Raw genomic sequence first — 22,457 nt, 5'->3', positions numbered from 1 at the left:
GGTGGGGGCACAAACTCTGCTTCCTATTCCTAGACCACAATGCCCCAGAAGACTCTCAGGGCGACTGGGGAGGCACAGGGCAAGAAAAAAAAAACATTCTTTCTTCTACTACAAGAAAAAAGATAAAATTGGTAAGTGCCACTCTGGTTATACAAGAGCCAACATTGAATCCTTACTATGATTCTGCCATATCCACAGGACTTTACATGAAAGGGAAAGAAAATTTTTTCTGATGCTACCAAATGGTGCAGGACTCCATAATGGTGTAGAGAGTCCCATAATACACCTCCATGGCTCAGAGAATCAGGGCACATCCCATAGGAAACCAGTGAGACACCAACTATGATTACACCCCAGACAAGGATGGTGTGGCTGCTGGATATGTCTATAATCATCATCAAAATACATAATGAAAAGAGATTATCAATAGGGGAAACTTGATGAGTCAAGAGGAAAAAGGAATACAAGTCTAGTATCTGGAGAATGACTCAAGAATAAAATCCGACTAACTTGTCAACTGTCCATGAATATACAGCTCACTTCTCAGGCTTTCTATGTGAAGTGCAAAGCTTTCTAATCCATCTAGCAACAGGCTCTCCCATAAGACTACTTCTGTGTATTTTATTCTGTTTACATTCTCTTTGGCCAACTACACAGTTTGACAACCTCATAAAGCAGTGAGGAAGAAAGGGATAACTGCATTTCACATATAAGTTCAAAAAACATTAAATAGCACCTGCTATGAGCTTGACATAGTGCTAGGTAATGGAACAGTAGTGACCAAAACAGAGTGCCTTCTCTGGAGTTGATGGTTTTATGGGATAAACTTCAACCAACTAATTAGATGAATAATTAACTAATTATGGTAGGTGGGCAAAGGTGTAGGGAAACCAACTTTGCCTGGTAGCTAGGGAAGTCTTGACAACCACGTAGAATCTAGCAGGAAACACCTAGGTAAATAGCAGAGAGCGGCCAGGGCAAAAGAGAGAGCCTCTGTGAAGACCCAGGGTGCATGATGTTGTAGGTTTAGAGTGATAGAGAGGATGCCTAAGGAGCTGAGGCAAAACAACAACTGAGAACTTAAAGTGACACTGGATGAAGTTAGCGAGGGAGGCAGAAGCCAGCCACTGCAGGGCCTTGTGAATCAGTTTAAAATTTTGTATTTTAAGAGCACTGATGAAACTGGGAAGTGATGTAATCTGAATTAGTTTAAAAATACAAAATAAAAATATAACTTTGGCTGCAGTGTGAGCAGTGGATTGGAAGGAGGCAAGACAGAGCATGGGAACAGACCAGTTAAAAGGCTCCTGGAGCGATCTGGGGGGAGGAATGACGTTCGCTTGACTTCATGGTAGCAGAAGGGCAGAAAACCAGACAGATTCAAGAGGTTGGAAGAAAGGTCTGGTGACTAAGAGGTGACAGGTGTGGCAGCCAAATCTCTAGTAGCTCACAACACCCATCATCTTAAAGTACAAATTCCTCCTCCTGATTTAAAGAGCTTACATAATTTGATCTGATGTCCTCTCAATTCCCATTTCTCTCTTTCACAAAAAATCCACTCTGGTCTCCTCATTACCCATCCAAATCTATGTTCATTCCTGACATTTTCAGTCATGTTCTCTTTCCCCCTCAGAATGCAAAGAACCCTCCCCACCTAAATCTTACTCATCTTTTAAGGTTTGATTAAAATTCCTGTGCCCTAATCAAGTCTTCCTTAACTTCTGCAGACTATACTGAATCATCCCTTATCACTGTATCATACATTTTAGCAGATGATCATATACTTCTCTTTGTTTCATCCACTTTAGGCGCATTTCCCCAAATTAACCACTAGATTCTGAAGGACAAGAGCAAGACTTTTGCTTTTCCAGTATCCTTACCCCGGAGAGCCCAGTCCAAGGCACAACCATGAAACCACCCATCAAACACTGAGAAGCTGTGTGAGTGAAAGGGCTGAAGAATATGCTGGACCTGGTGTTTCTCTAGACCACACAGCTGCCACAACTGGGGCAAGGGAAGACTGATGTTACTGTTGTCATCTGGGGTGCTTTTGTTTGGCTTGGGTACAATATCGGGATGGGGAACTAAAGGACTATCTTTAATCTTTAGTTGGCTCTCTAGTCTGTTTTTTTTCAAAAGACAGTCTCAGGCATATGTCTTAGTCACTAGTAGCTGGGAAGGGACATGAACTGACTTTCCACAATGGCAGGTAGCAATCAGAGAAAAGATGATCCAATTTAGATGAACTCATGCCAACTAAGACTCAGAAACAGAGCCAGCAATACCCAGCAGCCAGTGAGCAAACAGCAACCTTTTCCCCCAACTTTACTGAAATATGATTAACAAAAATTATCTAAGGCATACAGCATGACAGTGTGATATACACATAGACTTGAAATGACTATCTTGCCTCACACAGCAACGTTCTTTTTGTTGTGGTGAGAACACTTAAGATCTACTCTTTCAGCAAATTTGAAGTATACGATGTGTTTATCGTTAAGCATAGTCACTGTGCTGTACATTAGGTCTCTAGAACTTACTCATCGTATAACTGAAAGTCTGTATTCTTTAACCAGAATCTCCTCATTTACCCAGCCCTCCAGCCCCTGGTAACCACCATTCTACTGTTTTTGTGAGTTTGACTCTTTTAGATCCACATGTAAGTGATACCATGCAGTACTTGTCTTTCTATGTCTGGCTTATTTCAATTAGCATAATTTCCTCCAGGTCCACCCATATTGTTGCAAAATGGTAGGATTTCCTTCTTTTTTAAGGCTGAATATTCCATTGTGTGTGTATCTGTGTATACAACATCTGTTTTCAGTGACTCTCAGTCACTGTAGCTTTTTAGACACAAGAGCAGTCAGTTCCTTAATAATTAGTATACTTTTACTGAAATCCATTAATTTCAATCTCATTTACCAAATGCCTACAGGATTTGAAATGGAATTACTGAAGATTTCCCTTCTCCACACAAAGGAGAAGAAACACCAAATTAGAGAACAGAATTGATGATAATAGCACAAAGAACAAAATCTGTAACCAATAAAATCAGGTTCTATTATACTTCCATGAGGAAGGGACAGTAATCAATTCCATTAAATCAAAACTATACATTTATTACACGGAACTGTTACCTGAATCTAGATTCTTGTTACACTGAATATGTGTAAAGAGTCTAATACATTTTTTTTTTTCCCCACTTTTAGGTCTAACAAAATAGTAGCTTAACTCAAAACAAAGAAATGAGTATTTGGCCTTTAACCATAGCAAACATTAATCGAAGACTTTTGCTCTGTTCTTAATAAATGGTATCTTCTATCCTTATTCACAGCTATAGATCAGCATAAAACAGAGTAGACTTTTACTTGATGACCTCTTCTGGGTTACATAATTACTGCTTTAAAAAATGTTACATACAGTATATTTTTATAGATTGCTATATTCCATAAAGTATGAAGAATACGACTGAAATTCTCCAAAAGGCTGAGAAAGAGCTATTACAAAAAGAGGCTTTCAGAATAAGCCTGATCTGAAATGGGCACCCTTGATTCCCAATCTAGCCTCCTGACAAAATTCCAGAAGACTGGAATTACTTGTGGATGTGAGCTTTGGGCAATGAGAGCTGGGAGAGTCACTCAGCGGCTCTGTTGCTTTCCTCATTTGTAAATGAAAGGACTGAAGTCTGTGGTTCATTTATGGTTTTCTCCCCGAGTCTGTACGGTTGTCCTGTGCTGCATCACAGGACAGAGGGAGTGCTGTGGAATTAATAAACCTGGTAGCGCCCTTTTGCTTTTACTCAGGCCATAATTGGGGAAAGAGAAGGACACAGAACGGCATTTTTCACATGCAGGTTGATCTTTATTTCTACCAAATTAACCCACTTACTCTCTTTTCCATATGTCAGCATAAAACAGAAGCCCAAATTCAATAGTTTTCCCTTTTTTCACATATATTTACTTCTAATCTGGCATGCTTAGAAATAGACAAGAAGAATGAAGTAATACATAGTGAATAAGTAAAAGCCAATAAACAAGTTTATTTTTCAGAGAGCTAGTTTTCTGTAGGTTGTTGAAAACACCAAAACAGTTGCTCAATAAGTCAATGTTGGCAACTGGTTATTTTGTTTTGGAACTCACACTAGTAAGTTTCTTTTTTTAAAGGATTTTTTTTAGACTATTGACACAGAGATTTCACATGCATTATCTAATACAATCCTTACAATAAGGTAAGCGTTATTCCCTCTTTTTAAGAGCTGAAAAAATACAAGATAACTCAGGTTAAATGACTTATCCAAAGTCACCATAAGGAGGAGACAGACAGACAGACAGACAGACACACACACACACACACACACACACACACACACACACAGGCTACAGCTCTCTAGTCCATTGTTCTTTACAGCTTAAAGGGATTTCCTTAATGTAGATGTTAGATCACCTAGGAAATGGGTATGGGCATGGCACTGAGTTGACCAGAAGACCCTGAAACCTTCTGCAGATGCAGATACAGGTCCTGTGTTCAGATCATACCTTCACCACTAGGACCTAGTTTTCCTTCCCTCCTGCTTTTTTCTGATGCTTTTTCTTTGGTTGATATCTAAGGTTTAGCAGTAACATGAAGGGTTTACCAACCCTTGAAAATGGTTCCTTTATTGGATTCTCCCAATCCCCATCTCTCCCCTTGCCCTCAATCTTAAAAATCTTTCACCTGTAGGGTGAAATAACAAGGACAGGCCCGGTGCATGGCACAGAATATGACACTACTTCTCTCTACCTCTACCTTGTGTAATTTCTTTATTTTTTTATTTTTGGAGACAGGGTCTTGCTCTGTCACTAAGGCTGGAGTGCAGTGGCGCAATCATGACTCACTGAAGCCTCAAACTCCTGATGTCCAGTGATCCTCCCAAGTAGCTGGGACTACAGGTATGGTACCACCACACCTGGCTAATTTTTTAAATTTTTAGTAGAGATGAGGTCTGTCTCTGTTGGCTAGTCAGGTCTCAAACTCCTAAACTCAAGTGATTCTCCTGCCTCAGCCTCCTAAAGTGTTGGGATTACAGGCATGAGCCACCCTGCCTGGCACTTTGTGTAATTTCTACACCCAGATTATCTACTGCTTCCATGAAGTTGGTCTTCTCTGCATTTATGACTTTTTATTACAAGTTCAAAATATAGTTTATCAGAGACAAAGGACTTTAAAAATATATATAATTTATTCTGTCAATATTTTCCTACAAGTCTATTTAATATACTTAATTACATAAACTTTTCTGAAATATTCTCAATAGAATTAGATTCTTTTCAAATTATTAGAAATCCAGGAATTTTTTAGCCAAATAGGAGTTATAGCATTTTTCCCATTCTAGGTTATAAAATCATTTTTATGATATGTTTATGTTACACCCATTTTGTTACTCTATTAATATGAGTTCTTTCTTTTTTTTGAGATGGAGTTTTGCTCTTATTGCCCAGGGTGGAGTGCAATGGTGAAATCTCAACTCACCCCAACATCTGCCTCCCGGGTTCAAGTGATTCTCCTGCCTCAGTCTTCTGGGTAGCTGGGATTACAGACGTGCATCACCACGCCTGGCTAATTTTGTATTGTCAGTAGAGACAGGGTTTCTCCATGTTGGTAAGACTGGCCTTGAACTTCTGACCTTGGGTGATCTGCCTGCCTCGGCTTCCCAAAGTGCTGGGATTATAGGCATGAGCCATTGCAACTGGCCAATATGAATTCTTTTTTTTGAGACAGAGTTTTGCTCTGTTGCCCAAGCTGGAATGCAGTGGTGCGATCTCTGCTCCCTGCAACCTCCGCCTCCCAAATTCAAGCAATTCTCTGCCTCAGCCTCCTGAGTAGCTGGGATTATAGGCGTGTACCACCATGCCCTGCTAATTTTTTGTATTTTTTGTAGAGATGGTGTTTCACCATCTTGGCCAGGCTGGTCTTGAACTCCTGACCTTGGGATCCACCCGCCTCGGCCTCCCAAAGTGCTGGGATTACAGGCATGAGCCACCAAGCCTGGCCAATATGAATTCTTAAGTTTTAATTTCAAGATTTAAGAATTACTCTTAAGGTTACTGTTAAACTTTAGATATCAACCAAAGAGAAAGGATCAGAAAAGAGCAGAAGATTGCAGGGAAGATACGCAGGTCTTTAAATTGTACTTATTCAATAACTGACTTCAAAATTGGAAAAAAAAAAAAGGGGGGGGCGGAACAATGGTTTGCCATTACCTACCCACTAACAGTAATAGAGAACTTTTTTTTTTTTTGAGACAGAATCTCACTCTGTCACCTAGGCTGGCATGCAGTGGCACAATCTTGGCTCACTGCAACCTCTGCCTCCTGGGTTCAAGCAATTCTCCTGCCTCAGCCTCCTCAGTAGCCGGGACTACAGATGCATGCTTAATTTTTGTATTTTTAGTAGAGTGGGGTTTTGCCGTGTTGACCAGGCTGGTCTCGAGCTCCTGACCTCAGGTAATCCACCCACCTTGGCCTCCCAAAGTGCTGGGATTACAGGCCTGAGCCACCACACCTGGCCAGTAATGGAGAACTTTTTAAGGCATCCACATGTGATCTTTTTTTTTTTTTGAGACGGAGTTTCGCTCTTGTTACCCAGGCTGGAGTGCAATGGCGCGATCTCGGCTCACCGCAAACTCCGCCTCCTGGGTTCAGGCAATTCTCCTGCCTCAGCTTCCTGAGTAGCTGGGATTACAGGCACGCGCCACCACGCCCAGCTAGTTTTTTGTATTTTTAGTAGAGACGGGGTTTCACCATGTTGACCAGGATGGTCTCGATCTCTCGACCTCGTGATCCACCCGCCTCGGCCTCCCAAAGTGCTGGGATTACAGGCTTGAGCCACCGCGCCCGGCCTCATGTGATCTTTTTTAAGATGAGATTGCTAATGATAATTTTTTTCTTTTCTTTTCTTTTTTTTTTAAGAGACGGGCTCTGTCACCCAGGCTGTGGTGCAGTGTTGCAATCACACCTCACTGTAACCTCAAACTCCTGGGCTCAAGCAATCTTCCCACCTCAGCTTCCCGGGTAGCTGGAAATACAGGGGTGCACCACCACACCCAGCTGCTACTGATATTAAACCCTTTAATCACTGGGAGTGAAACATGTTATGGTTTGGTTTGACTTGGTAAGTAGGTGATTCACTAATGACTAAATAGAGCAATCAATTTACATTTACATTTTTAAAAATACAATAATTATTCTGACTGTTCTCAATTAACATAAATTCAAGGACTTGTATCTTCCTATGAGTGGAGCTAGATTTCTAGGGTTATAAGCGCTTTATCAAATATCAATATTTAAGGACAAAAAAATCAGCATTGTTGAACTATGGCAGCATTTTTATCAGATTTTAATGTCATCTTTACATCTACTTATATAGATCAAGAAAGTTTCATATTAGATATTTTCCCAGCATAGCTGTGTTTGCTTTATCAGAATAAATACACCTTCCAAATCATTTAGTTCAAAACAATCTGAAGTTTTCTCTACTTTCAGACTTCATCACTGCTTAACACACTTATATTCTAAACTAATAAATTATAGGAAATATAAACAGTATAAACTCTTCAGATAAGCTAATATCAAAATATTTACTGAAAACTTAAGAAGGGCTAGGCCTTGCAGGAACACAAAGATAAACAAGACCTGGTCCATATTAAGGAACCAAGCCCACTGCACTCCTGTATAGGTTCCCAAATCCCACTTCCTCCTCCTTCAGTAATCCTGCATTTTTTATGACTATGTAAGTATGTCTTCCAGGTATACGTCAGTCTCCTCTCCTGTTTGAAGGAAAGAGCTCATTAAGATGCTGCTATAAATTTCTTGGGGAGTCCTCTTGTTCCCCTGCTTCTCAGGACCAAAATGGCCCTGAGAGTGTGAGTAGATGTGGGCCACAATTCTCTATTGCCATAGCTAATGACCATAAAAACCATCTCACACATCTGATGCTTTCTTCTTTTCTCAAGGTGGCTCAAAGTTCTAATCTGACGGAAAAATTACTCCAAGAAACCACTTTGCCTTTCTATTACCATATCCAAACAAGACTGACAAAAATCTCCAAAAGTCATGGGGGCAGTTTGTAGTGAAAATTGTCTCCAGTGACCTTGCAATTTACAGTAGCCCCTGTGAGAAACTCATGTACTTTATAGTTATTTCTCCCCAACCAAAATATTTAAGAAACTTTTGTCAATGTGTCCTGTCCCACATCCCTGGCTTGTCCTCTGAGCAGCTAAAAGCTTGACCAAAAAACAGTTTCCCAAGAACCGATGGCCAAACCTTCTCCAATATTGTCATCCACTTACCCCAATTATCTACCTACCCTGAGGAACAAACTCATTAACCAGGAGCATTCCCAACTGCTTAGAGGATTTTAAATGAACCTTCTCTTAGGTGTCGTAAGACATCCGGCTGCTCAGAAACTCCCAAACAAGGCAATTCAGACCCTGAAGTCACCTCCTAAGCTAACAGAAATATAGGATTCTGGAGGTGTGGATGAAAACATGGTGCTATTAATACACTTAATGTGGTTCCTGGTGCTGCCTCCATGGACTTGACTTTAGGCCTAAGAAACACTTCCTGTATGAAGTGAGGATATCAGGGTGTTCTGACCATGTGTCACTAGGGTTGATATAGCTAATCAGGCAGTCCTATTTCTTCCTTATTGCCCAGTAAGCGCTCCTCCTAAGGCTACACAGGATCTATAAGAACCTTCCCAGTAACAAAGAAATGCTCTTTGGTAAAACATTAAAGGGTACATGTAGTTAAAGCACCTGTGCAAGAAACTCAGCGTGAGTGCCTTCCTCTGGGGGGGTGTCTATTTGACCGAGATGTTGAGTAAGAGCTTCCCATAGGGTAAGTGTCTCAAACAAGAGCAGGGTGGAATGACCATTCTGTTATGAAGCACATCTTGGTGTATGGCCTCTTTAAGAAAAACTCTGGCTGAGCATGGTGGCTCACAACTGTAATCCTAGCACTTTGGGAGGCCAAGGCGGGCAGATCACCTAAGGTCAGGAGTTCGAGACCAGCATGGCCAACATGGTGAAACCCGTCTCTACTAAAATACAAAATTAGCCAGGTGTGGTGGCAGGTGCCTATAATCCCAGCTACTTGGGAGGCTGAGGCAGGAGAATCGCTTGAACACAGAAGGCAGAGATTTCAGTAAGCCAGGATAGAGCCACTGCACTCCAGCCTGAGTGACAGAGCAAAACTCTGTCTCCAAAAAAAAAAAAAAAAAAAAAAAAAAGAACAGAAAAACCCTGATCCCATTAACAGGATTCCAAGGTAAAGTCCTTTATACAGTGGCCACATGAAACATGAAATGATTTCCTAAACATACCAAATTAGTTTAGTGAAACTCATAATAACAGTTGTTATATTTAACACACTATACTCCTAGTAAAAGAATATGTCTATCAACAGACAGAATCTACATTATAATTCTCAGTTACAGACTTCTGAAAACTACATTCTGAAAAAAGCTGGCTTCACTTAAGAACATTAATCGAAAGATCAGATGAAATCACAGCATAAATGAAAAGTGTATGGATAGACAATCTGAAAAAGATGGAACTATCCTTGTTAGAGAAGTGAGGAAAAGTTGCGAAAACTGGAGACATGGAAATCTTATCTAAACCTGCACAGAGTTTAATTAATCCTATATTTTGTTTCTCTTAGATCAAATGTTTAAAAGCGCTCTTGCCTATCCTTGAAGCTGAATCTGCCTAACACAGCAGCTTTATGTTAAGGTTACTGTGTGCTGTCAAACTATGTTCCCAGCTCTATAGGCCTACAAGGCAGAGGAAAGGATTTTCATTTGCAAAACGAGAAGCAAAGGATGAGCAGCCTGCTTTGGAATTTGATGGGATTAACCCTCACACAACGGCGTCCTTCAGGACAAATATAGAATATTTGGTCCTTCCCACACACCTTGTAAAAATCATCTGGTTGCTTAGCATTTCTAAGTTGAGACTTTGTTTTTCAATTATAAAACAAATAAAAACACACAAGTAACTAACTTTTAAAACAGTTTCCCTAATTACTAGAAGAAACATGCTGTACACATTCTCCCCTTATTTCATTGCTTACAATGCCCAAAAAGGTGACCTTATCTCTGGAGTCCACTTCAACTATAAATCTTAAGAGTTTGTAACACTGGTCTGGTTCTTGCCATGGGGGTGGCAACTAATAGCAGGAGCTGAGATGTTCATCATTTTGTGTTCTTATATCACAGGTGAATGGAAAAAGGCAGACAGAAGCAGCTGGCTTTGAGCTATCCATATGGGTGTGCAAATCTATGTGGCACTACCAGTTAATACCAAGTGAAGAGGCACATGAGCTAAGTCAAAAACACACTGACCCACGTGGAAGAATGATACAGTATTCAAGTTAAATAGAACAGTGACATCAATCAAAAGCTATAAATAAGTCACTCTACACAGCAAAGTTGTGACCTATTATACTGTGAGCTCATTGTGAAATAGGCTTACTCATCCAGCTCAGTGAGATTCTGAGTCCTTCTAATTCCATCATGAGCCTTACCTGCAAGCAGGTGAACAGAGTTGAAGCTCTTCTCCAGTTTACCCAGAAGTACAGTGAGAAAACAGTCTGAAGAGAGAGAGGCAACATCTTGGGAGCTTTGATCGTAAACTACAACCTTCTGACTGCAATCAATGTCAACCTGAAATGCAAACATGAGGCTTGTTAGGAAGGAAGGTGAGAAAAATGATCTCAAACTACTGCTTGAGTAAGAGCTCATGTTTACCACTGCTGAGGCAAATAACTGGTTCCTGTTTTCAATTAATAATTTGAATAAAAATGAGATGTAGTCATTTTATGAGATAGACAGCATACAAAACTCTTAAAAACCAAAATTGATGCTATTTTTGTGTCGGTGGTCTCACAACTTCCTGGTTTTAAATCCTTTACATTATAAAATAGTAAAGTTCCTAATAAACCAAACAATATGCAAAATAAACATAACATAACCTTGGACCTAAACAAACGTTTTTTTAGAAAATGACTTTTACATCTTAACAAAGGAATCAGTTGTTTATTAAAATATAAGCTCATTTGTATTCGTGAAGAAAAAAACAGCCTTCCCCACCACACAGACAACATTTTAGTATCTCAGGAATAACTTTCCTTGAAGATAATATCATTAAGTCTTGACTAATGTTACCACATGTGTTATGACATATAAAAAGCACCCCTAATAATTAGTTTCTACTTTCTTTCCAAAAAACTTGAAAAGAATGACTTTCCTTTCAGTAAATTTGTAGATAATATAATGTTTAAATTAATAATTTTAGCAAGCCACAAGAAAACATAGCATTTGTCCATCTTAAAGCAAGTTAATCATTCTGCATAGTTTAAAAACATTATTAAATGTGACAATACGGTTAGTAGATTATTTTGAGGTACCACAAGGCACCAAAATTTAAAAAGCAACCAAAACTTCCTCAAATTACTTTTTCTACTTAAAGAGGAGGCTTTAATTAAAATGATTCCCCATTCAGTATGTCCATTTATTTTAAAAAGGCAAAAAGGAAGGCATTTACCTTATGTTTCGCTGAATGCTGGATGAGCTCTGTAATTAACACTTTGTCCTGTTGCAACCTTCGCTTCATAAGCTTGGAGCAGTTGATATTAATGGCTTCCAAAATGTGGGATGTATTGTATTCCACAAATGGCCGGCTATCAATTAGCAGCACTTTTTCCGTTCCACTTTCCAGCAGAGCCACCAACCTCTCAGTAACAATTTGAGTTCCAATCATCTCATGGGCCATGACAACAATAAGTCCTCTTTTCCCACCTCTTTCTTTAATTTGCCACGATGATGTAATGGTGGTGTGCTCAAAGGCTCAGCCACTCCATTGTACTAAAAGTGTATGAGGTCAGGCTGGTGGTGACTGGCAAAAGGAGAGTTAAACCCATTTTCAGCAAGAGCCCTCCAAGTGAATGTCTCTTTCTCTTTCCCGTTGATGTGCTCTTGCAAAGGACTCCATCCACAAAGCAGCCCCTCACATTTGATTCATAAAGAGATGACTGGAATAACCATTCCACAACAAAAGATGCTTTGGGGCAGCCAGCGCATTACATCATTCTTTACCTTTGCTCCCGCGCTCCAACAGCTTTACACTGGACTGAAAGCCTACGCGGAGAGAGAAAGACAGAAAACAAAACGTGAGGTCAAAAAAAGAAGAAAGAGTGTCAGATTAGAGGGAGTGTATGATTCATAATATTTACTCCATTACTCTAATTCCATACTTGATGCACTGCTTCATTTGAACAAACAAACAGAAAGGACAAATCGGTATGGCTTCAGAAAAATGTGCTAGTAATAATTCCATTTTACCTCAAAATGTAAAAACTCAAAGAAAACAAAACAAGACATATAATAAATTATAATCGCCTAGGGCTCAGAACTAAATGACCTGTAGTATGGAATTAAAAGGGCTATAAAAAGCTGCTTTAAGTATTATTATTCCAAATAGTGTTCCTTTATTTGCTTGTTTATTGAAACGTCACAAAGAATAGCAGCTGAGGACCAAGTTAGCAATCCTATGTTATCAGGACAAGAAAAAAAAAATCTTTTCTGAAATGGCTTGAGAATTCCTGTGATGAGAGGGTAGGTGTATATGTGTGTACAGGTGAGCTCAGGCGAGTACCAGGGTGCAAACAGCAGCCTTTTAAAATTGCCCTCACGGAGGAGAGAAGATGCAGGACAATTCAAAGTTCTATAAATTTCAGCTATCTTTTGAGGAGAAGGAAGGACAAAAACGACTGATATGTTTGTCACAGCAGCTGCTGAGCTAGGGCTGGAAAGTGCCAGAGCTCACAGCCATGTGCCTGGCATGGCTCCTTCCCGTGGCCACCTCCCTATCCCAAGTTGCTTAAGGCCCTGTAAGCTTACCCTGTACTTTTTCCTGCTTCATTCTTCAGAGAATCACTCACGCCTAGTCTTAAAAAAAAAATCTCACCCCTTAACCTGGAACTCTAAGTTAGCAACCCAGACATATAGAGCCCTTAAAGCTGGACCCAATGCTTCCCTTTCTTGCCAAACGCCTCTAATCAATGACTTTCCAATTAACATGAGTTGAAGTTTTGTGCTTATTTTTTGGACTTCACCTTGACCTTCAATATTTTCAGATTTCTATTTCCCCTGGTCCATCTCTGCATATACGAAATCCTCTACTACATAAAAGTACGTCTACTTCTGACATTCAACTTCTAGAGGGTAAACCTTTTTTTTGAGATAGGGTATTGCTCTGTCACTCAGGCTGGAGTGCAGTGGCACAATCTCAGCTCACGGCAACCTCTGCCTCCCGGGCTCAAGTGATTCTCTTGCCTCAGCCTCCCAAGTAGCAGGGACTACAGGAACATGCCACCATGCCTGGCTAATTTTTGTACTTTTTGTAGAGACACGGTTTCACTGTGTTGCCCAGGCTGTTGTCTCGAACTCCTGGGCTCAAGCAATTCACCTGTCTTGGCCTCCCAAAGTGCTGGGATTACAGGTGTAAGCCACTATTTGATAGCAAAAGTTGCTTATTATATTTCTTCTACAATACTTTTGACATAATATGCTCAATTTATTATTATAGTAAGTAAAATCTTCCTTGTTCCAAAAACAATTTAAAATTTTAAATAAATATTTGATTAGCTAAATTCAGATCAGGATGTCAGAGCCTTTAAAAACCTTTAGGTCATGTTTCCTAATTTTATACTTACAATTAGAAGCTAAAGCATGGAGACAGAAGGGGGAGCACGATATAAAGAGAAGCAGCTTTGCCATTTACTTATGTAACCTTGGACAAATCACATAACCTCTCCAAACCAGTTTCTTCACCTATAAAATGTAGACGTTATAGTGCCTGTCTCTTCCAAGTTTGTACTGAGGACAAAATTACCTAATTTATTGAAAGCTGGTAAGCAAAAAAGCAACTATGCATCATAGAGAGACAGGAGGAAAAATGCCCTATAGATGCCATTGGCAAACAAGGCTGGTTTGCATCTGACATCTAATAGACAACAGTCACAGATAAAAACAGATGTAATTTCATCCTCTTATAGTGCAGCTGTAACCAAGCTGTGCCCTTTCTCACAGAGCCTGACACACGGGGAGTTAGAAGGCACCTGAGATACCATCTCAATCACACCACATTTGACAAACCAGCTCCATTTAATACATAGTATGTCCACTTCTTATTTTCTAAGAAACAATTTTCATTAATGTATTATTTTTAGTGTAGGTTTATGGCCATGAAGTACAAAAGTCATCTCTATTTTCAACAGAAGGAACTAGAACAGAAAATTTGTCCTAGTCAATCCACTAATAAACTTCTACAAAGCGCCTACCAAGACCATACCACTCAATCAGGTTCTGCCTGCTCAGTGACAGAGTTCATGGCAATGTAAGGTCCTGTACTCAGATTGTCTAATTCCCAAACCAGGGCTTCTACTACTAGGTTACCCTGTTTTCCCTAAATACTTGTTCCCATAATGGAACTGGACTGGGAATGAATGATGTGGATTGTCCATGAGGGTACCCAGGTGGCACAGAAAGTGGAAATCTGAGAACAAGAGCAAGTTGATTCCAACAATGGCACTGGGTCTCCGAGTCTGATTGGCTCCTCTCAAAGAGATAAAATCTGGATGGGACAAAGCAGTTATCTGGGTTAGCAGATCAAGGGACAAAAGGAGGGAGAAGACAGCAAACATGCAAAAGTTGAATTTAGAAAGTTCTCATCTTTGCTTCCCCTCAGCCAATACTCATAAACCCAAAGACAGGTTACAGCAAACAGTTCTACAGAGCAGAAAATGTCATTTTTGCCCAGAGAACCAGAGTGTAGTTACAAATACAAAAAGACCACTTCCCTGACCAAGGAAAGCTCTGGTGAGAGTGACTCTAACTGAGGATGTAAGTGAAGCATAGGGGTCAAAGTGAAATGGGGGTGAAGTTACACCCTTTCAGTGCTGTACTGCAGCCAGCTGGAGCCCTCCTGGTAGGACTTCATGCCCAAGGTCTAATTTTCTGTAGTCCTAAATGGGTTATGTGAGAGACAGAGCCCCGCTAAGGGATCGCAGGAGGGTAAAGTAACAACGGCCTTAACCTCTTTTATTTACACAGAAAATTTTGGTTAAATCCCCATCACTGGCTGTAACTCTAATTTTAAAAGTTTCTCTGTATTTACTGTTTTGTTTTCAAAATCCTTTGCATTAGGTAAGATTTAAAAGATGAAAAGAGAATATTTTGCTTGCAACACCACCAAACTAACCTTACCCAGAATTTCTATAAGTCAAGGGGAATAAAAATTTTTAGAATGAACAACAAAGGCCCAAGTCCATAGAATAAAATCCAGAGACCAGCTTTGCTATTTATCTATTTATTTAGCCAACTGTTAAGGTTTTAAATAATTTCTTTAGATTTTTAAGTAGCTAACATATTGATATGGTTCAAAAAATAGTCTAAAAATGTATACATACTATGAACATGTACAGCTTACTGTGTCACTTATACATCAATAAAGATGTTTAAAATTGCCGTGATACTGAAACTTCAGCAAATACATTTAAATGGAAAAAAAAAAAAAAAAAAACTAAATATATTCAAAATCCTTCTCCTATCTTTATCTTCCATCTGCCTGGGTCCCAATCCTGACTTCTAACTGGTAACAACTTTTAGTAGTCTCATCTAATTTATTCCAAAGATTGTTTTTTAATACAGAATAAAACACAAATATGTACTCTTTTCCATCGCTTTGTTCAAATGGTTATACAATATAGACACTGTTTTGAATCTGATTTTTTTTCAACATTTAGTTAGAAAATGAATCAATCTATATTTCTATGGGTCTTGCATATATGCATGTCTGGCAATCTAAATACAACATGCAGAAATTCTTTTTTTGTTTTGAGACGGAGTCTCCCACTGCTGCCTGGGCTGGAGTGCAGTGACGCGATCTCTGCTGACTGCAACCTCTGCCTCCTGGGTTCAAGTGATTCTCCTGCCTCAGCTTCCCAGTAGCTGGGATTACAGGTGTGTGCCACCACACCCAGCTAATTTTTTGTATTTTTAGTAGAGACGGGATTTTACCATGCTGACCAGACTGGTCTCAAACACCTGATCTTGTGATCCGCCTGCCTCGAACTCCCAAAGTGCTAGGATTACAGGCATGAACCACCTGTAATCCTAACTGAAATTTTGCCTGGCTGAAATTCTTAAACTTTAAAGATAAATCCAGCTGGGTATGGTGGCTTATGACTAATCCAAGCACTTTGGAAGACCAAGGCAGGAGGGATCACTTGAGTCCAAATAGTTCAAGATCAGGCTGGACAACACAGCAAGACCCTGTCTCTAAAAAAATCCAAAAAAAATTACAAAAATGTAATTCTAAGGGGGAAATTTTCTGTGTGTGTATACATATGTATACAATAAAGATTAAAGCAACTTTATATGTATATATATGCATATATGTATATACATATGTATATCTATGTATACATATGTATATATGCATATGTATGTCTATATGTATACATACACAGATATATATATATAATCAACCCCACTAGAATTACATACCAGAGTACCTAGAAGCTGAAAAGTAATTCATAATAGTGTGCTCAAGAAGTCAGCAAATTAAATGCTGGGAGTCACCATACCTGGCTTGTTTTATGACATCCTAGTTAGAGAGTACCCTCTATAACTACTCTGGCTTCAAAGAAAGTTAAAATGTGATGGTGAACATTCATGAAGTTATGGAAATTATCTTTTAAAGGATACCCTCAAGTCAGCAAGGCAGTATTTATCATACTGAAAGTCAGCAAGGCAGTATTCATCATACTGAAGACGAGTAACCTTAATCAGGACTACTACATAAATAACTGCAAAGTATCCCAAGTTCAAAATAAAGGTTTTAAAAGACTTTAGGAATAAAGATAAACTGAGTCAACATCTTAGTATAACAAAATGACTACACTGATCATGGAACAAAATCAGCAAATCTCCTAAAGAAATACCATTTCTGGTTTAGTTTACCTATCAGCAAACGATTTGTGTTTTATATTTTATAATATTTAATATTAACATAAGTTGTATAACAACTTTCCCCCTTTAATATACATTTTTTTTTTTTTTTGAGACAGAGTCTTGCTCTGTTGCCCAGGCTGGAGTACAGTGGTGTGACCTCGGCTCACTGCAACCTCCACCTCTCGGGTTGAAGCAATTCTCCTGCCTCAGCCTCCTGAGTAGCTGGGATTACAGGTGTGTGCCACCACGCCCAGCTAATTTTTTTAATTTTTATAGAGGCAGGATTTCACCATGTTGAGTAGGCTGGTGTCGAATGCCTGACCTTGCGATCCACCTGCCTTGGCCTCCCAAACTGCTGGGATTACAGGCATGAGCCACCACACTCAGCCTTTTCTGTGTTCTTATATGTAGTTTATTTTGATTTAGATTCCATTTGGTTACCTATGAAAATGTATTTATGACTATAACAGAAATCACTGGAGTTTTATTTCTTGAAATTCACTCTATATCCAACTGCACAAATACAGTATATCAATGAGGTATACTACTGAATAAGTTATGTTTAAGAACTGTTAAGTCTAAGACTATTTTTGTGTTACAATGAGCAAGTGGGGCCTGTTTTTTTTTTGTTTTGTTTTTTGTTTTTTTTTTTTTTGAGACGGAGTTTCGCTCTTGTTACCCAGGCTGGAGTGCAATGGCACGATCTTGGCTCACTGCAACCTCCGCCTCCTGGGTTCAGGCAATTCTCCTGCCTCAGCCTCCTGAGTAGCTGAGATTACAGGCACGCACCATCATGCCCAGCTAATTTTTTGTATTTTAAGTAGAGACAGGGTTTCACCGTGTTGACCAGGATGGTCTTGATCTCCTGACCTCGTGATCCACCCGCCTCAGCCTCCCAAAGTGCTGGGATTACAGGCTTGAGCCACCGCGCCCAGCTGCCTTTAATTACCTAAAGCAAAAATATTTTGATTTTAATTACTTGTAGCTTTCAAAATTTGTACCTAACCAGAGAATCCTTTAAGAGTAACATTATTTTTGAGTGATAATATTAAGGATCTTCTTCTGCTTCCCAGATGATTTTTCTATTCAACTTTCCAAACATGATCCTGGGTCTAGGTCAGTCATACTGACACTGACTAGATCCCACTCAGAAAAAAAGTGGTAGTCTTTCTCACACACTATTTTTTTCCTTATACCCATGGGTCATTTTCTGCCGGCAGCACAGTTTCATCTGCTGCTGGTACTGCTGCTCTAAAAATGCCCACTCCCAAGGCCGGCATTGAGGTCCACAGCAGGGGTTGGGGCTCCAGGAGGAGGCAGGGGCTCCCGCTCAGAGAAGCACACATCCATTTCAAACATTTCCTTTTACAAAGAGAAATTATCAGGGGAAGGAAAAGGATCCCATGGCTATGGGGTGCTTACTAGGCCTGTTCAGTGAGGAGAAGGATTTAGCTTTATTTGGTTGGGCTAGAGCTCAAGTTCAAATTCTCAGTTTATGGAAATGATATAATCAGGTGAGAAGTTTACTTTTATTAAACTACCTGCCTGACTTAAATTTACTCCCTCCAATAAAATTAAAGAAACAGGCAACAAGATACACCAAAATGCCTTTCAACAGAACCCTAAATACAGGCTTTCAATTAACAGGAAAAAATTAACCAATCAAAAGGGTTTTTTAAAAGGAAGCAATCTTGTCTGTAAGCAAACAAGAACTCTTTAGACTTTGACTGCCTCAATTCTACACAGATTAAATCAACTTTATCTACTAAGCTATGGGTGAAAAGAAACTTGATAGAAAATCGGAGGTCTGGTATTTAGCAAATATATTCAATAAAAAAATAAAAACAAACACAAAAAAACCACCTCACCAAAATCAAGAATGCTACGAACTTAATGCGCTTTTTAGCTGCCTATCAATGTCTGATCATATTTCCTTACCCCAAAATTGAGGACACATATTTCTGACAAGTGAAGGCAATAATGAGATAGACTGCTTGAAGCAAAACTGTTTAGATGATATTAGACCTGGAGACAGCACTTATCTGCACCGTAGAACCCAGTGGCCTTGCAACGACATACCGACATACCGCGCTGTTGAAACACGCCACTCCAATCAGAGGTTCACATTGTTTACATACATCTCAAGGACCCACAGATAAAGGCTGGAATAGCAGTCAGCCTTCAAAGACTAACTATAATGCCTGTGCTTTCAGGCACAGGCCAGTCCAGGCAGAGGCCAAATCTGTGAGAAGCCTTCTGCTCAGGGAAAGGAGCACTCCCTTCTTGGTATTGGCTCAATCGGAGCTCTTGTCTTTTTCTTAGTACTGCTTCCTCTTTCACCAGCTTCCCCTTCCCCGACCCACCTGAGCTCTCCTGCTTCCTACTCTCAACCTTCTTCTTTCCCCATGCCACCCATGTATGTATCCTAGACACACTCCTCCTGGCTCACAGGCTTCCTCCCTTACCCCTCTACACTTAATGCTTCCTCCAGACACCCTACTTGAATACTTAGAACCCTACCTACTGGGAGAGGGGCCGGTGTATGGAGGTGATCTTGGGAGGGGAGAAATGGAAGGATCCCCATGATGGAGTTACTGGGCAAGAGGAAATATGGCCAGGGAATTAGCTTAATCTGAGAATTGAGGAGAAAATGTTTTAGGTTATTTTCAGTAAAGGTAGGCTGGAGGAAGAAGAAAGACTTAGAACAAGCCAAACAGAGGTCAGATGGGGACTAATTTGTGCATCCTGGTTTTCTTGAACATCTGCCAGAACTACTATAATTCATCAGGCCTACTGTAACTAATTCAGTCAACTAACAAGTACTTATTTGGCACCTAATATGTGCCAGGCACTGCTGTGAAAATGTAGCAATAAATGAAAAAAGTATTCATTATAATTTATAAATTATTAATGTCCTGCTTGGTTATAAATTAACAAGGCAAAAATTATTGCCCTTCTGGAACTTCTAATTTAGTGATGGGGGACACAGTCAACAAAAACAAAAAACATTTTCTATGACAGATGCTTATAAGAACTAGGGAGAAAAAATAGAGCAGGGAAGAGCCAAGGATGTAGTGGGGGTGGCTATTAAAATTGTAAACAGAGTAGTCAGTGAAGGCCTTACAAACATGAGAGAGGAGAGAGGTAAGAGACTAAGTAAGCTATGTGGACACCCGGAAGACTGTAGCTCTCTGGGGCCAGTGAATATACTAGCCAAGAAAATGCTGAATTGGGCAAACGCCAATAAAAGATGCAGCGGATGTTCATGCTTTGTTCCAAACTATGGTTATATCTATTGGAAACGATGCATTTCCAGGAGACTGAACTTGTGTTTTTGTTGTTTTTTTGAGACAGGGTCTTGCTCTGTCACCCAAGGCTGGAATGCAGTAGTGTCTTGCTCTGTCACCCAAGGCTGGAATCTCAGTTCACACATCCTTCGCCTCCTGGGCTCAAGTGATTCTCCCACTTCAGTCTCCCAAGTAACTGGGACTACAGGCATCTGCCACCACACCTTGCTAATTTTTATTTTTTTGTTGAGATGGCATCTCATTGTGTTGCTTAGTCTGGTCTCAAACTCCTGGGCTCAAACAATTCTCATGTGTTGGCCTCCCAAAGTGCTGGAATTACGAGTGAGCCACTGTGCCTGGCCCAACTTTTTAAATTGGTGGATAAAACTGTATGTATTTATCATGTACAACAAGATATTCTGAAGTATATACACAATGTGGAATGGTTAATTCTGCTAACAAGTGTATTACTACACATAATCATCATTTTTGTGATGAGAACACTTAAAATCCACTCATTGCCCTTTTCAGGAATACTGTATCTATCTTCGTTAACTGTGGTCACAATGCTGTACAATATGTCCTTGAACTTATTTCTCCTAAGTATTTACTTTCACCAACATCTCCCCAGGCTTCCTTCCCCACTAACCACCCCAGCCTTTGGCAACCATTCTATTCTCTACTTCCATGAGATCAACTTTTTCAGCTCCCACATATGAGTGAGATTATGCCATATTTGTCTTCCTGTGTCTGCTTTATTTCACTTAACATAATGTCCTCCAGGTTCATCCATGTTGTAGAAGATGACAGGATTTTCTTCTTTTTTAAGGCTGAATAGAATTTCACTATGTACATATACACCATGTGTTCTTTATCCATTCATATTTTGATAGATGCTTAGGTTGATTCCACATCTTGGCTATTGTAGACAGCGCTGCAATAAACACTGGTATGCAAACACCTCATTTTCTTTACTCAGTAGTGGGACTGCTGAATCATATGGGGGTTCTATTTTTAATTTTTTTGAGGAACCTCGATAATGTTTTCCATAATGGCTGTAAATAGTTCATATTTCTACTAACAGTGTACAAGGGTTCTCCTTTCTCCACATCCTCACCAACATCGACCTTCTGTCTTTTGATAACAGCCATCCTACCAGGAATGGGATGCTATCTCACTGTGGTTTTAATTTGCATTCCTCTGATGATAAGTGATGCTAAGCATTTTTTCACATACCTGTTGGCCATTTGTATGTCTTCTTTAAAAAAAATGTCCATTCAGGTCTTTTCCCCATTTTTCAACCAAGTCAGTGTTTTCTTGCCATTGAGTTGTTTGGGGGAGTTCCTGGAGTTTTTGAGGTATTAATTCTTTATCAGATATACAGTTTACAAATACTCTCTCCCATTCTATAGGTTGTCTCTTCACTCTGTCAACGGTTTCCTTTGCAGTGAAGAAGCTTTTTAGTGTGACGTAATCCCATTTGCCTATTTTTGCTTTTGTTGCCCGTGCTTTTGAGGCAGGCAATTGAACTTTTAACTTCAGTGTGGGGGGGAAAAAAAAATATATATATATATATATATATATATATATATATATATATATATATGAAAGTATAGTACAATTTCTTCATTAAAACTACAAAGAGAGAAGCTGTGGTTCCTATACAGTGCATTTCTTGGCAAAGAAATGAAAAGAAATACTGTAACAAGAAAGATTACTATTAATGTTAATATCATACAATTTTTCCAACCCCACAAGTGTGTTGTTCTGCTGAGAGAATCTTAGTTGTACAACATGGAATGTAGTAAAATATCAAAGACATGTTAAGCAAGATATATGTGTGAAAAAAGTCTATACAACAAGTACAACAAGGAGGTAGTTTAAAGAATCTTTACATTAAAAATTTTAAAAACACTTTCAAGGTTCTCTCCTCGTCGGAAGGATCAAATACTTAACAAAATGACCTTAACTATATTCAAGGGGTTGATAACACTAATATAAGCTTGTAATCTTTATCTATTAATATATGCAATCACCCCACCTTTAGTACACACCAGCCCCAGAACTAAATGACTAAAGGTATTAAGACCAGAGTAACCATCTGAACAATTTGGAACA

The 22,457-nt window shown here is 39.5% G+C and overlaps 1 protein-coding gene across 2 annotated transcripts in view; it reads right to left on the bottom strand.

The window, feature by feature from the left end:
* The window catches only part of DUSP16 (dual specificity phosphatase 16), a 96,543-nt gene that overhangs the window by 39,989 nt on the left and 34,097 nt on the right, over positions 1–22,457 (bottom strand). For both annotated transcript variants that reach the window (XM_039461586.2, XM_039461588.2), the window contains exons 2-3: positions 11,582–12,174; positions 10,563–10,701 (exon numbers count right to left, since the gene is read on the bottom strand). In XM_039461586.2, coding sequence (XP_039317520.2) covers positions 10,563–10,701; positions 11,582–11,809 — 367 coding nt within the window. In that variant the 5' untranslated portion in view covers positions 11,810–12,174. The remainder of the gene's footprint in view (positions 1–10,562; positions 10,702–11,581; positions 12,175–22,457) is intronic.

The sequence above is a fragment of the Saimiri boliviensis genome, chromosome 7, assembly GCF_048565385.1.
Source record: "Saimiri boliviensis isolate mSaiBol1 chromosome 7, mSaiBol1.pri, whole genome shotgun sequence".
NCBI classification, from domain to species: Eukaryota; Metazoa; Chordata; class Mammalia; order Primates; family Cebidae; genus Saimiri; species Saimiri boliviensis.
This window is presented reverse-complemented; position numbering and strand designations above follow the sequence as displayed.